Here is a 16,691-nt window from a genome sequence, read left to right as displayed (position 1 = left end):
GGGGAAGGCGAATCTCCCTCGACCTGCTAGCCACACTCATTTTAATGCACCCCAGGGGACCACTGGCCTTCTTGGCAACCAGGGCACACTGCTGGCTCATGGTCAACTTGTTGCCCACCAGCACTTCGAGGTCCCTCTCCGCAGAGCTGCTCTCCAACAGGTCCACCCCAAGCCTGTACTGATGCATGGGGTTGTTCCTGCCCAGGTGCAGAACCCTGCACTTGCCCTTGTTGAACCTCATCAGGTTCCTCTCTGCCCAACTTTCCAGCCTATCCAGGTCACGCTGAATGGCAGCACAGCCTGCTGGTGTATCCACCACTCCTCCCAGTTTTGTGTCGTCAGCAAACTTGCTGAGGGTACATTCTAACTCTTCATCCAGGTCATTGATGAAGAAGTTGAATAAGACTGGGCTGAGTACTGACCCCTGGGGAACAGCACTAGTTACTGGCCTCCAACTAGACTCAACGCCACTGACGACAACCCTCTGAGCTCTGTCATTCAGCCAGTTCTCAATCCACTTCACTGACCACTCATCCAGCCCACACTTCCTGAGCTTCGCTAGGAGGATGTTATGGGAGACAGTGTTGAAAGCCTTGCTGAAGTCGAGGTAGACTACACCCACTGCTCTCCCCTCATCTACCCAGCCAGTCATGCCATCGTAGAAAACCCGGATTGGTCAAGCATGATTTCCCCTTGGTGAATCCCTGTTAACTACTCCTGATAACCTTCTTTTCCTCCACTTGCTTGATGATGACCTCTAGAATGAGCTGCTCCGTCATCTTTCCTGGGATGGAGGTGAGGCTGACCGGCCTGTAGTTCACTGGGTCCTCCTTGCCCTTTTTGAAGACTGGAGCGACATTGGCTTTTCACCAGTCCTCGGGCACCTCTCCTGTCCTCCAGGACCTCTGAAAGATGATGGAGAGTGGCTCAGCAATGACATCCGACAGCTCCCTCAGCACTCATGGATGCATTCCATCAGGGCCCATGGATTTGTGGGTGTCCAAATTGTTTAAATGATCTCTCTCACAATCCTGCTCGACCAAGGGAAGGTCATCCTTTCTGCAATATTGAGATCAAGTTGACTTAGGCAAGCTTTTCATTAATTATTATTTTTAAAATGGAATCACTGTATATGTTTAATGAAGGTTGTTCATGTTTATAGTTGGAGTTACTAGCACCACTTACTGTAATTGCCCTGACTGCTCATTTGAAGGACCTATTCTTTAGTTTCTTAAAATTTTGTCAGACTTAGTTATTAAACCAAAACTTTCCATGTAAGTTGGTTTTAAGTGTATATTCTGGAGAGTTTCAAGAGTTTCACAAAGTTTAATCAAGAACAAGGTGAAGGGAAAAGTCACATAATATCTGATAAATTTTTCTTGGAGAAGCAGTGTCTCCATACCTTTTAGTAGAACATAAAAATGAAAGCAGCATCCTTCTCCTGTTCTTTTGAATATAGATAGTTAGAACATGCACTTCATCAGGTTTTCTCCTTTTCATTAGAAGCTTCTGCTTGCTTGTACTAGTGACTGATTGTCCCTGGGGCTGTCCTCAAACATGTTGTAGATGCTTGGCATCCTTCTGATCAGGTGAATAGTCTCTTTACCTTGACCAGACTAAGACTGAGTCACTTCTACAGAGTGCTAGGTATCATTCAGGTGAGGTCTGCAGGTCTGAAACGTGGTAAGTAAGTAATGGGCTATGAGAGGGCATGGAGTTGTCTCTTCCTCACATCCTCTACTTTCTTTGACTTGAGCCTGAACAGCAGCAATAAAGAAGGAATGTAACTCAAGTATGGAGGCTTTGTAGCAGGAAAAGGCACAAATTTATTCATAGAATTTGGGGCTGAAGAAAAAATGCAGAGATGAGGCAGAAAGAAAACTGACAGTTGAGAGATAAAGATTGAGCACAGACTGGGATGGGTCAAGATGGAAGTTGAAGAGCAGGAAGGGAGAATGGGATAGTCTGGAGAAAAACTGGGAACATTAATGTGCTTGGGCAGAAAAAGGAGAATTGACCATCTGACAGATGGCTCCAGAGAAATTTTGGAACAAGAAGCCAGGACAGGTGTTGAGCAGCCTGTGATTGAGAAAGCAGGGAAGGAAGCTGAATCAGGAGGTAGGTCGGCTGCAAACTTGCTAAGATGGAAGATCAAGTCGGGGGAAGAAATGCAGAAGTCTGAGCTGCACTGAGCCGTTGGAAGTGAAGCCTGGAACTAGCTGGGTGGACCTGTGTGTTGGAAGAGGAGTCTCGAGTTCTTGGTGATGGATAGTACTTGTACCAGGTCTGCTGGACCAGGGTGTGCAGCAGCTACTCTCTTCAGGCATCACTCAAGAAGCCAGAGCAACAGTTCTAAAACTTCCAGCCCTGCTTGAAGTCTGTGCATATCAGCCTGAAGCGGTCCAATTACTTTCAGACACCCAACATGTTTTGATAAATAGGAAATTACAAGCATTTCATAAGGTTAAAATTTTTGAGCTGTAACTTGACATCAGCTTTGCAAACTGTTTGCCTTCAGTGTGCATTAATGCTGTATAGTATTGACTAATAGTAGTCGATAAATAAACCACTGTCAATAGCATTATTCGACAGTACCTTTGTGTCATTTAGTGCAATGCGTAGTGTTCAGTTTTTCAGTGCTTATGCTTACTTCAAAATGTGACTGTCTCTTATTTCTCATACACTACTGAAATCATGTTGTGAAGCTAGAATTTACTTCTTTACAGGTAGTGTTTATGATAAAATTTTTTGACTGAACTTCAAAATGTGCCTGTTATCCAAGAAACTTCCATCCCAGATTGAGAGTAAAGATAATCCTGTGTATCCTTCCTACCCTTTCTGTGGGAAGATGGAGAATATGCAGTGGTTTTCATTAGCTGTTATGAAATGTTGAGAACTGACTAGTGATCTTTTTTTTTTTTCCTGGTTATCTGGCTCCTTGTGTTTAGTTTTCACCAAATAGAACGGTTATGTTCTGTGTACAGATGGAACTCTTCTAGAAAAAGCTATACAGTTGGTAAAACTTCCATTACCAAGCACAATGAAGCTGAATTATCATCATGTCTTATTTCTGACACTGTCTCACATTAATGAACAAGCTTAGAAAGATGCTGTTGAGGGTGAACATATACAAATAATACGTAATAGTCTCATAGTGGGATCTGAACTATTTTCCTTAGTATTTTCATTTTTGTTTAATTTTACAGATTTTACTTATGACTCTCTTGTTAGAAAAATACAATAGTTTTTAGCAGCTGAGAACTTTGTGCAGTGGCTAGTCAAAACCTGTGTGTGTGATTGCGAAAATGTTTCGTTTGTTTTTTGAGAATATTGCCTAGCTCTTAATTTCTGGAAATGCTTATTTCATCATTTTTCTTTTCCTAGAATCTGAAGAAGACATGGCCCAGATCGTTGAGACAAATGAGACAGGTGATAAAACACCAAGTCATGAGCAGCTAAATGATAAGCTAGTCGAAGAAGTCGAAAAAGAAGAAACAGAAAACGTTTCAACAACTGAAGACTCTATTTCAGAGTCTCTTTCAGCTGAACAAAATGAAGAATCTTTAACGAAAGCAGAATAAAGTACTTCAAGTGCCTTCTGTAGCTAGTTTTTAGCTTTGTTCATGGCTGTTATTACTATTCAGGTGAGCTTTTTAAATGGTACCACTTAAAAATCTCGCTTGAGCTTAAACTGCCTCAACTGCCACAGTATGTCGAAGCTATGTGTAAAAGTGGGTGTTGTAAATTAAGCATGTGTCTTTAAAGAAGTTAACACACATGTACAGTTGGTTGAAGTCTAACAGTTGTAGCCATAGTTCAGTTTGCATATTTAAAAAAACTTAGAAGTATAAGCTTTGCTAAGGGTGACCTATAATTTGACATCTCTAGCTGTCACACCTAAAGAGCAATTACTGGCAGCAACTGACCTAGTAAGCTTGGCCTAGTGAACTTAAGATACTTTTTAATGCTTCCCTGTTTAAAATGAATTGAGTACATTTTAAATACACAGATGTTTACAAGCTGAAGTGTTATCTGACATTTGACTTAAGCGTATGGAAGTGTCATTACAGTGTTGTTAATGTTATTCATTGTCTAACTTTTTGACAGAATTCAGTTAAATGGCACTCAGATAAATGGCATCTCCTTTGGTATTTGCATTGCAGATGAACCAGAGGCACATATATACAAAACTGTTTTGTGTTTACATAAAATATAGAAAGTTTCTGCACTTGATTGTACTTGAATATAAAGCACTATTTATACCTGTACAATAATTACAAGATATAAGTGAATTTTGTGCCTTTGTGTATTTTGTTAAAGGAAAATAAAGACATCTAGCAGCAATACTTGCTTTGTGATTCCTAAAACCGAAGAGAATTTGTCCTGCTGTATGCAGCTGTTCAACAATTACTTTGTGGAAGTTCAGAAGGAATATGACACCGTAAAAGGAGCGTGTCTCTTTGTAGCTAAGGTGGCTTTGATAGTGTAGAAATAGATCCCTGATCAATAGGGGAAGCGCATGTGCATTTGCTGAAAGACTTTCCTAACTGTGGCTAAAGTCTATTGATACTATGTATTGTTAAAATTACAATGAATAGTTGCTGCTGGATTACTGAAACTGTACTTATTTTATTGAATAGCTTTTCAAGCTAAGAATGTTTGTTATGTTTCCTGTTAAATTTAGAAGTTTGGAACCTAGACTAGAACTTTTCTGGTGGCTGGAAGTGAGGTACCTGAATCAATCAGATTTTTTTAGAAATAAATGCAGACCACGTGTACCTTGGTTGATTTAGTAGTAGTTCTGATAAAAGTTCTGTGGTCTGTGATGTTCTGTGTGCCTCACTGTATGGAGGGAAGGAAGTACTTCAGACATTTTTCTATCCATCATCTTGGTCCCAAAGTGAACTGGTTTTACAGTGTGAAGGCAGTAAAAAAGCTAAATCTTAATAGGTCAAAAGCCCTCTAGAAGAAAAACGTGTTTCTAAATGTGACCTTAGTATCCATGTCTTCATATGAGACATAATTATTACATGAGCAGCAATGATTAATTTTATTTTCCAAATATATGCTTTATTTTCTGATTCTGTGGGGTCAGTTTAGAAGCTCAACGCCTTCATCAGTCAGAATCAAGTTTGGTCTGTATTTAGATAAATGAGGAATTTTTTTTCTGATTCACTAAGTTGCAACTCGTATTTTAATTAGTTTTAAAAGAATGTAGACATGTGATTAAAGGAGTACTTGTAGGTATTTGGCTATATTTGTATAAACAATTAGTAAAACCAGGTAACCATCTTGTGCGTGACTATCTTAGTTGGGAATACAAAGAAAACAGTCCCTTTTCCAAACATGTTGTACGGTCTGAGAAAAGTACAGGGTACAAAGTTATAGGGGAATGCGCTCTGTAATATTGTAAGAGAATGTATTTTACATTCCGGAACTTCTTTCAAACAAATAATTTTGTCTGAAAGGTGACAAAGCTTGCTCATTATTTTGTACAACTTTCAGTTGTTAATCTCTACATTGCATTGTGTACCTCACTAATTTGTTTAAAGGCTGGTTGCTTTGGAGGAGAAAAAAAATCACAGAATACTTCAGTAATTTAGCACAGTGAGTTGTTGGATGTGCTTTCATTATAAGCACTAAACCCAAGTAAAATTTGATGTTACGATCCCTTGTATGGGATATGAATGCATGGATTACTGGCACTTCAGAATTTAAGATTACTCTAGGTCCACGTATTATTTCCTATTATAATTTTGTATCTTGTGTCAGGCTTTTTGTAGAGTAATTTTAGGTCCTTCCTATGACAAGCAGCCACTGAGCTGTAATGCATATAATATCTATTGAATTAACTGAGGAAAATAATCTGTTGATACTAGTTATTAAATTTTTTCATTAGCCTAGAAGATGTGTCTTTTCAGATGTCCTGCTTTTGTCAACTGAGGCTTCTTAGATTGTTGGGAATCTGATTTTTTTTTTTTTTTTTTTTTTTTCTCCCCCTTTTCAAAAAAAGGAAACTCAGTATCTGCTATGGGCTGGGAGGGTGGGAAAGCATGGTTTCTCCCTGTGCTCTTAAATGTGACATTAGCAACTTGCCACAGGAATGATTGATACTTTCTGTTTAATATGTCACTGAAGGACCAAGTAGAGAGAGTCAACCGGATGTGAAAACGAATACTTGTTAACATGTGAAAACCTAGCTTTTTGAGACCTAAGACTACTTAGAATTTTTGAGTAGGGGAAGAATAGATGAGTTTTAAGCATGATAAGAGTTTTCCTGGAAGACTCATACTAAAAAAAAGTGTCCAAGCAGTCATTCCCATTAATTGCTTCAGAAGGCTTGAAAAAGATGTTAAGGATGTCCTGGTACTTTGGTAGAGAAAGATCTATTTTTAACTTTCTAATTTTTCAGGGTTTTAAAGCAGCTATAGTAAATGAAGGGTAGAGGGTTAATTAATCTGTAAGTGAATTCAGGTTTAGGGAGATACATATGATAGTAATAGACTCTGGGCTTTCTAAAATTTACAGCGTTCACGTGTTGCTCCTGCCAAGTATGTGTGCCCCAGTCCTGATACGAATGTGAGAAGAGGATTCTATTTCTGCAGCAGTTGCTTCTCGGCTTCTGGCTATTGCAAGTGTGGTGATAGTAAAAGATGCCTGTCCAACAGGAATGGGATTGAAATCCAAACATACCAGTCAGTGAACAGCAGTAGCCACGCTTAGTCATGTCTTTGTAACACCAAAAAACTTGGAAGTAGGAGTATGTAGAGCAACAAGTACAGCAGTTGTCAGTGATACTTAGTCCAGTTGCACACTGACTCTCAAAAGATGAGGAGACGGAAGTAGGGGGAAAAATACACCAAATGTGGTTGTTCCATATTTTGTTGTCTTCTGACTTCCTAGTATGCACCTGAATCTGAATTTTTTTCAAAAGTATGTAAGAACCGGGTCCTGTGAAAATCCTGCTTCTGAGAGGTGTTGTACAAAGTCCCCTTTCTTCCTGTGGACTGGGTGAAAAGCAAAATTGAGTGATGTGGTGAAGTAGTACTTGGCAAGCTTGTTGGTGCCATGCTTTTATTGCTTTTGAAATATTGTGAGTAATTGCAGAGATCTCCTTTTATTCACACATAGTTGATATATTAGGAAGGAATTATGTGGGCTATGTAAAATCTGCCACAAAAGACAAATGAGTGTTCTAGTTCAAAATAAATTGAAATGAGTCAGTTGGTCGAATTTAAGTTTTACTAAGAGCTTGCATAACAGAGAAATGAGGGAATGTTACTTCAAATTCTAGTACTTATTCTAAAGGAGAAGATAATTGATAACCCTTGGACATTTTGACAGAAATAGATCATTTAGTGGAATCTTGGTATGGAGATGGTTTGTCTCAAGCTGTTCAGCCTACACGTGGGAAAAGCAGGAGCTCATGAGGAAATGCAAATGACAATGATGCAGAAGCTGACAATTTATGGGCTGGTCTAGAGGTTATCAAAAGCCTGTAACTAGGGGTGCGTAAGGTTGCCTTGAAGTCAACAAGAAGGTTGAACCCTATCTGGTGCATGAGTAGAAGGAAGGACTTAAAAAAAAAAGAGTGACAGAGTGAAAGAGATGGGGGGCAGGGAAGCGAGAGTGGTTTTGTCTGTCAGAACAAGGTTTGACCAAGAGATAAATAAGATAAGAGCTTAAAAACATTTTTCAGAAAGTCTAGTGGGGTTTAGCTATTACTACACGGCAGTACATACCCCAGGTTAATGTCATGTGCTTATGTCAGAAATAATAAGGATGCAATTAACAATGAATCATATCAGAGAATCTTGTTTGCTTTTTAGAATTAATTCCAAAATAAGTGGATGACAATAACTTGGTAGAACAAGACTGTCTAGCTATTACTAGAGATGATGGTAGCAAAGTTGCTCTTATTAAACATAAAAACTTAGAAATTCTTTTCTACTTCTGGGATTAGGGAAACTCTGGCAGTGATTAATTTTTATAACCTCATTAACCTTCAAAGGCTAGGAGAAACTGCTCCTCTGATACGTGGTTTTGAACTTAGCAATATTTGTGTGCTTGTGGATCTGTGGTGATGGGCAAGTGAGTAGGCTAGAGGAAACTGTTCATTATTCAGTAGTTAAGTCTGCTATTAAACACTTGAAAAATCTTACTCTTCATAAAGTCTGAACGTATTCAGTAGAAGAGTACTGGGTGTAAAGAAAGTTCCAAATAAGCTGCATCTGGAGTGAGGTTTTGTTAAGTCTTCCTCAATGAGGAAGACTGTCCATGAGGTAAGGAATGGCCTCTCTGTGAATGTTTCACTAGAACAACAACCTTCAAGATTAATTTTGAATCTTTGTTGGCAAAAAATCATTTCACTAGTTCACTGAGTGTTCTCAAACAAAATCTTTAGGCCTTCATTTCCTTCCATCTTTTGCAGATTGTTTTTTGCCTAGTATCTCCAAGATGTTCTTGCCTGTCCAGTCACGTGATTAAAAGTTAATGCCTCGGATCTCAGCATCTTGTGTTTCAATTACTTTCTCAAATTGATAAATGCAAACCTGTCCAGGTTTCTGCTGTAGTAGTTTCATGTATTATGCTTGTAGTGTATAGGAGACTGTATAGAAGACACATCCCTAACACAAACTAGTTTAAAAAAAAGGCTACAAGTACATCAAGTGCATAAACCCTAAGAGGAAAGTAAGTTTTCTATGAATAAACTCAGATTGAAAGTTTGAAAGTTGATAATGATTTGGACAAATAGCTTTGCAGGAGACACTAGGTTTAAAATGGAGAACGAGGGGGCAACAGGAGGTTGCTCTGCGACCAATGGGTTCTTTCTACTGGGGTGCGTCTTTCTGGGTTTTGCTTCAGAATGTGTTAAATGGCAGGATCTGTGGGATAGTTCATGGAAGAGATTTCTGGCTGTTGTCAGAAGGTTTTGAGTCGCTGGAAGGAAAAGTGTTTGTGAAACTGTTAGTTGCTGATCTGTGGCTGTGCTCTGCTCTTCCAGCGTGTGGTCTTTAGGTGGAGTTCACAGGTCTCCAGTTTGTGGAGGGTGATGAAGGTGATGAATTACAACCAACTCTTCTTGTGCAAATATTCCTAGGGGGCTGATTGGCATACGGCTTCTGGCTGCCAAGTTTTGGCGTGTTACTATGCTTCTGTCAGAGGACAAATGCTGTAACTTCCATCAGAAGTGTGTCATACTCGGGATAGTAGCTGGTAGTCTGAAATTAAGTGCACTTCATGGTCTGGATTCTGGCTCTTTGGAGGAAAAGGATGACATCCTAAGTAGATGGGAATCTCTTAGCACTTGGTCTTTACTAGGGGTTTGTTTACACAACAAATAGAGTGAGTTATAATAGCATTTAACAATAGGAACTGCTACCCTCCAGTGTTTTGTTTTTTTTGTTTTTTTTTAAAAAAAAAAAGTTGTCCTTTAAGATTGTGAGTCTCAAGGAGCTTGACTTCTCTTTACCATTGCTTTTGATTTGTGGACCTCTCTGGGGTCCTGTCAGGTCACATTCAATCTTTTCTCTGCAAGAATAAGACCTAGAGAGGTGTATGATGGGCAGGATAGAGAGAAGGGTTTTAAAATGAAATGTATTGATTATACAATAATTTGCTCCCAAACCATGGGGTTTTGAGATTAAAGCAAACACTTCTAAGATTCTTGATAGATTATCTAACTTGGCAGCAGTGCAAAATCTAAAGCACTGAATCGTAATATAACACTTTCAAGGTTGCATAAAATCAATTTGATCATGACAATTTTTGCGTAGAAGGGAGGGTCCTGGCCGATTCTTGTAATACTAGTTATTTCTCACTGTAGTTGCTGTGGGAACAAGCCTACTTGGGGACTGTTTCTGTATGTAGCCAGCATTGCAGTGCTAGAACTCTCAATAAACAATTACTAATATTTTTCAGGAGGGCTTCGTAAGCCTTTGCCACTGTGAAATCATGTATTCTCCTTTTATTTTGTGACAAAAATAATTTGCAAAAGGGAGATTGCAACTGCCAGAGAGAAATACATGCAGCAAAATCCTGAAATAATGAGATGTAGGAGAAAACAAGGGGTGCAGATTCTGGAGATCTGGTAATTTTGGGTGTTCAATTTGTAAATTCAAATTCATCTCTAAATTTGTAACTTACATTGAAATGATAATTCTTTCTCTCTTTCTCTCTCTATTTTGCTGCCTAAATGAAAATAGAGATGCTGGATTTGTAGAAAACTCGAGCAACAGAGATCTTCTAGCTCTCCTGACATGGTTTGCCCTCTAATTCCTTGCATCGCTTCAAGGAGTTCTGCTCAGTTGGTGAAACTTAATTCTGACTTGGTCAGCACACAAAGAAAAAGATTTTACCAAAAACACCGAGAAAATTAATTTTAAGAAAACTATTTAAAATGATGTTTTAGAAGAAATGTGAAAGTTGATATTTCTTAAAGAATGTTTGAGCTTGTATTTTTTGTGTATTGAGCTTTTATTTAAGCAGGAGATCCTGTATATTTATAGTTTAAGTTCTTATTGTTGTAATAGCCTTGTTATTGTATTAGTAAAGGATATGTGTGTTTATGTACTATGAACAGTCTCTTTAATCAGAAGTATAATGTTAATCCTAGCCGTGGCCTTGACTATTAGTTACATCAGCTACAGCTGAAACTCCATAAAAATCAATGGCAAAGACATTAATTAATGTGAATTCTTAGGGTCTAATAGACTTTATGAAATGTCTGTCTTAGCTTTTCTGCTTGTAATTGGTAAAATACTTAAACTTGTGCTTGCCTTTTGAAATTTAGCATTTTACGGAATGAAGCAAATATTAAAGAGCATGAAATTAAATTATATAGCTTGTTGTTTGAATATATGTTGCCTTTGCTGTGTACGTGGCTTCTTCAGGAAAAACCTGATTCTGAAAAAGCTATTGAATGTTCATCTGATCTGGATTATAATGATGGCTGGAATAAGAGTCAGGTTGCTCTTTGCATAGTAGTGATTTATGGTTTTAAGGTGGTAATTCTGTTCAGTAGTTCATTCTGTGCTGGCTGTACTCAATCAACTTGGATTTCATAGGGTGTTTTTTTTTTTTTTTTTTAAAGGAGCTCATATGTTACCAAAACAAGGATGAGCCCCAGCTGCTTCAGTGCAGCCCCCTCCCCCCGGTTGAACTGGCATATGTAGAAAAAAAAGTTGTTCAAGGTTGAGTAGGTTCTGATAAGACCCGTTTATCTGTGCTACAACCAATTGTGAGAACTCCTGGCTTGTGGCACGAACAGCCAGCTACCCACCCTCAAAGGTCAGGCTGGTGTATGACTGCAAAATTGTGTGTGCGCAGTGAAGTAGAGGCGTGGAAAACTTGCCTTGACTCAGTATAAAGAACTTCAGAGGGGACTGTGGAGTTGTGAAGATGCTGATTTAGGCCTCTGATTCCGTAGACACATGCATTTCAGGGTGGGTGTTACAGGTTTTATTGTATCTAAATGGTGATTTATGTCCTTATTCCTGCATTATTGTCCACAAGGTACTGCCCTGTGTCATGGGCTTGTATTACCTAATTTTTTCAGACTGTTTCGTTTTCATTAGTACAGCTGCTTTAGCTTGTGATCAGTGTACTGCACCTCATTGATAATCTAAGAGAGTATTAGATGCACAGAAGTGGCACCTAACCCTGTCAGTCTGGCTTGATTGACCCCTCAGCTTCCGAAACATGGGTTCAATTTTTTTAAAACCCAAGTTAGCCTGACATCCATTTTCACACACGTTCTGGGCAGTTTAAAGGTTGGTCTGAATCAAATATTGCTCTTTCAAATTTGATAATGTATGAGTACAGAACTGTGACCTTTGATACGTAGTAATACATCAACATGACACGAGCAGTAAGTGCAGCAATTACCTTTACTACACTTGAGATTGAGTTTTAGTTCTCATCTTGTAAGCAATTATTTCAGGATAAAAAGGATACCTCTAAGTTAAATATATTTTGCAAATAGTGTACATGCAGAAATTAATCTTTGGGGACTTTTTGATTTACAGGTGAATGTTTTCAAATGAATCTTGGCTTTTAAATTAGCATTGATTTCGTAGTAGAAAGGAGTCTTGTGCCATTGGCTTCTTTTACAATACTTTTTTCTGGGAGAGTTTCTTTAACCCTTTTTGTTGTGTTCAAATGTAATCTAAGTTTCATATTCTGATTTGTGGCTAAAGCCCGATACTGCAAGCAGTTGACATGTCACTGTGTTTGTGCTGCTCCCATGATGATACTCGTAGGAGTTGGTTCTGTGCATGATGATAACGCAAGTTCACATGTTTTTAAATGCCTTTCAGAACATATGAGGGTATCTCAGACCTGCACTGTGTATCGATTTAAAAGGCTGTTTTAGCTGCTCCAGCAATGTTTCATGCTTTTCCTAGGTAGATCAAGATACATTTGGTTTAGTTTCCAAGTCGTCTTCCTTACCTGTTGTTATAAATTATTTGGATAATGATAGTTCACAGCCGCTACCTGGTAGGTGCTATAAAACCACAAATCGGTACTCCTTGCCAAAGAGCATAAAGCCTCAAGAGGACTGGTACCAGTTGTGGCTTCTGTTCTGTGGACTAAAAATCAGAATAAAATTACTGTGTCATTCCGAGCTAGCAGTTGAGTAACCACTGAATGGTGGCTTTTTATCAATGCTGTCTGTCACGACCAAAACTCAAAGGAACAACTTCAGGTACAACTTCTTGTTGAAATATCTGCTTCCTCAGCAGCTGGGCACTGAGCAGTGTCAGTGTGCTGGAGTTAGGCACTGAACTTTAGTTAAGGAGCTGGGGAAAAATGCTTATTTTGTTCTATATTGGGGTGAAATCAACACCTTTTGGAATGGCTTTCTTTAAGCTGCCGAAAATCTAAACTTCTGGTCCCCAGTAACATTTGGCTGCCTTGGAACCCTAGCCCAGGAGGCAGCAGACCCCAGTGGCTGATGTGGGGTGGGGGCTGAACGGTGCCCGTCTCTCCCAGATCTGCCGTGAGCAGAAGGCTGTGTGCCTTCTCTCCAGTAGCTTTCTCTTTTGAACTCCTGGCTGGGGAGGTGGCTTGTTTGCTGTACATACACACTAGTTGTAGACTGGTAATAACCAAAAAACTTTTGTAATGAAAGTTTCATCGCAATGGAGGGGTCTCTCTAATGTGTGTTCTCACTACTTTTCTAGCAACAGTTAGAAAATTCTTGACGATCTGGGATGTCATTTTTTCTCTGGGAGGAAAAGCAAAACAAATACATTAGATCATCACATAAATTACTCCTGATCAAGGTCTTGGCCACAGAAACTATTTTGCAAAGCTACAAGGAAGGCACTGTCTGGGGAAATTGCGCAAATGTGTTCTGTGCGGTTTCTTGTTGCTTTCAACCTGTGCCATGTACGGGCGCTTGGGCCCTTAACTACTTCAAAATAAAAAAACCCCTCAAGCTTTTTTGCATACTTTCATTAAATGTTAAATTAGCAGTACTAATTTAGGTTGGAAAAAACCCCCAACCTTATTTTTTGCAGTGTTTTCCATTGAAAAATATAAATAGTGTGTATATGGAAATCTTGAGTCCATGCTGCTGACTTGGCAGATGAAGGTGGTTACAACAGCTCGGTGTGGAAGTTTGTTTTTCAACGGGGGCTGTGTGTTTGTAGGAAGTTCCGCACAGTGAAAGGATGCCCTTGTGCAGGCAGATGACTCCGTGGGTGGAGAAGGACATATGTTAACTTGGCTGCAAGTCACAACAGCAAAACAATGGCAACTGCGGTGCCATTGTGTGTCAGTATTTGTTGACTGTTGTTTGCTCATGCTGAATTTATTACTTCTGGTGACAACTCGGGCATCTTTAGTTCTCTGTATTGTATATTATTAACAATTTTTTTAAAGAACTGACAACACTGGTATTCCCCAACAGTAGAATCCCTTTTATAATATCTGGAAAATATTTTCTTTCTCTCATATTTTAGAGAAAGGAGTGAAGGTGATATTTTTTTTCCACCATTCCTACTACAGCAGTAGGACTATAAGTATTTTTCAAAAATGTTAGGATTTTTGTTTGTTTCAGCTATTTGGTGACATCTGTGTGTTGCTGGGGCTTTTTTAAAGAGATGGGGAATGGCAGCCTGGTTGTAGAATGTATTTTCTTTTATGACTTATCTTAAAACTTACCGGTTTGTGATGGTGAAATCCTCCTGGAAGGAGTTTGTTGGATCATTGAACAAATGGTGGGCAGCTGAAATTTAGGGACACTTAACAGAAAGTACTGGACTAAGACTGTGTGCAACTGATTGTGAATACTCCTGATAGATTACAATAAGGCGTTATGTTCATCTGGTCGTGAAGTCTGATCTATTTGATTTTAAAATTTCAGATTGTGTTATAAGTAAGTGTAATGATTCTGAGAGCTGGAATATTGTTAGCCATTGTGAACAGTACTGGAGGAGTCTCAGGATGTATAATGTGATAGATGCAATTTTGTTTGAATTTTTTTTTCCAAGGCCAATTTAGTTTTGATTTAGTTGCCTCATTAACCCAAGGATTCAGAAAATTGAATGCCACTTGAGTGAGGTATTATTAACACTAGTGAAACATCTTCAAAATTGCTCCATGCTTATAAATTGGTCTGTTGGAAGTGTTTTAAAGGCATAATGATACTGTAGTGAAAATGTACAGCATCACTTAAAAATTGTAAAATGCTTATTTGATTTCTGAAATAAGACTTGGTCACCTGACTTAAATATATACTGATCTATTATTTATGCTTTGAAAATAGAGCTGATAAAAAGCATAAGTGTTCTTGATATTATATTTTGTCATATCTAGCTAAAAAGATTGAAATCCAGAGAAACAATTTTCTGAAGAAATGAAATAGTATGCCCTCCTGAACCCCTGGGGAAAATAGCCTCTCTGTTTGCTCAGAATATGAAGTAGTAAAACAGTATAAGTAAAACAGACAGCCCATGTCACATTCCTATTTGTACAGTCTGGAATGATGTTTTAAAAACATTTTCTAGTTATTTTTGATAAATAAATGGTGCAAATAAGATCTGCAAACCAACCCTGCTGATGTAAGATTTTTCAGACCAGATTTGTTTGTCAGTGAAAGTCAGAAAATTGCTTTGCAAAACTAGAGTTGTATAACTCCCCAAAAAATGCATAACAAATGTCTAAGAACGTATCTTCCTCTTCTTTTGCCTTCCCTCAAAGAAACTAATGCTGATTCTCCATTGTGTTTGCTTCTGGACGCAGAAGATAGCTTGATAAAATGACCAAATATCCAAAAACTCGATTGCTAAACACAGATGTGTTTATAAGGCGTTAAATAGCTGAACAGTCACGTTGATAGTGGGGCATCCAGCTGCCCTTTTGGAATAGTATATCCTGGTTAAAGCCTTGAGATTTCCCCTGAGCCATTAGTGCCCCACTGAAAACTAAGCTGAAGGGTTTTAAGAGCCTTCCACCGGTGACACACCTATGTTTGGGGGTATAAAGGACACAGAAGTGCGTTGCCTGGCAGTTGCTTTCGGCAGGTTCTGCCAAAGGCTGGCACACTGAGGGTGGGGGGAAGTTCCTCCAAGTCTTGTGGCTTCCAGAAGCGCTCTCTTTGATGTAAGGATGCTGACACCACACTGATTTCCTTCACTGATGTAAAAGCTGAGATGGAAGAAAGTTCCCTGGGCAACAGGGTTGAGAAATCTGGTGTCACGGCGCTACAAATACCCCATTGCTCAAGACTGGCCAAGGAAGCGTGTGCCTGTGCATCTCCAAAACATTGCTTGTTGAGGGAGTGGGCTTTTGGCTGAGTTTGAGGAATGTATGTCTTCAAGGCTCTTGTGTTATGCTTTGGACTTCTGTTCTCTGCAGAGCTGGTTAAAATTAACTTTAATGATATTTTTGTAAAGATTCTCAGTCACTGTACTCCATCTCTGGCTAAATTCTGTTATACATCTACAGAGTACAAGATGAAGGTATTTTGTAAATATGTATGCGTTTAACAGTGACAAAAAAAAGTTTTTGTTTTTATTTTTCAGTTTTACAAAAATAATGATTTAATAAACTCTTCCCTCTGAGCTTATACAACACTGGAATATTACCTGGTATCTTATTTTACTACCTGAAGAAAAAATGGGGTTTACTAGGCTAATAGCATTTATTTTTGTCAGGGTTAGGGATAGAATTCTAGAACAGTTAATTTTTCTGTTATGGTTATGTGTGTTCACTGTCATATATAGTGATAGTGGTGATTAACGGAGAACATGACACACTGAATCTGAATGGGTACTTCTGTACAGCAAGTATAGGAAGGAATGAACACGGTAATATTAAGTCTTAAAAAAAAATCAAGCATTATTAATCCACCCAAGATTCATTTCAGGTTTCTCTTTGGCAAAAGGCTTAAGTGCTTCAATACAGCATGGTTTGCCTACCAGTAATTTTTTATTTCTTAATGACAAGGATGTTATATATAGCCATGAAAGGATATCACCATGATTTTAATGAACCTGACTTTGTTGCATCGTTATTTCCTCAGAAATCTTCGTCTAGTGTGGTATTTGTCCACGTAATTATAAATTGAATTACTGGTTTAGCATTTTTTGATAAAACAGTTAATGGTTTCTGTAATGCTTGGTTGAAAGTTGCTTGATCATGGGCAATGGGTGTCATTTTCCATGTAAGGTAGGAGATGAGGA

The 16,691-nt window shown here is 38.6% G+C and overlaps 1 protein-coding gene across 6 annotated transcripts in view; it reads left to right on the top strand.

The window, feature by feature from the left end:
* The window catches only part of LNPK (lunapark, ER junction formation factor), a 57,319-nt gene extending 41,257 nt beyond the window's left edge, over nucleotides 1–16,062 (top strand). For 4 of the 6 annotated variants that reach the window (XM_075429870.1, XM_075429868.1, XM_075429869.1 and 1 more), the window contains one exon: nucleotides 3,385–4,366. In XM_075429870.1, the coding sequence (XP_075285985.1) occupies nucleotides 3,385–3,581 (197 nt within the window). In that variant the 3' untranslated portion in view covers nucleotides 3,582–4,366. Of the gene's footprint in view, nucleotides 1–3,384; nucleotides 4,368–10,205 lie in introns of those variants that run through there. The other 2 variants (XR_012764989.1, XM_075429867.1) reach the window with 2 other exon arrangements.
* The last annotated feature ends 629 nt before the right edge of the window (nucleotides 16,063–16,691 follow it).

This window comes from Opisthocomus hoazin, chromosome 9 (assembly GCF_030867145.1).
Source record: "Opisthocomus hoazin isolate bOpiHoa1 chromosome 9, bOpiHoa1.hap1, whole genome shotgun sequence".
NCBI classification, from domain to species: Eukaryota; Metazoa; Chordata; class Aves; order Opisthocomiformes; family Opisthocomidae; genus Opisthocomus; species Opisthocomus hoazin.
Note: the sequence above shows the minus strand (reverse complement) of the source record. Positions and strands in the feature narration are given on the sequence as shown.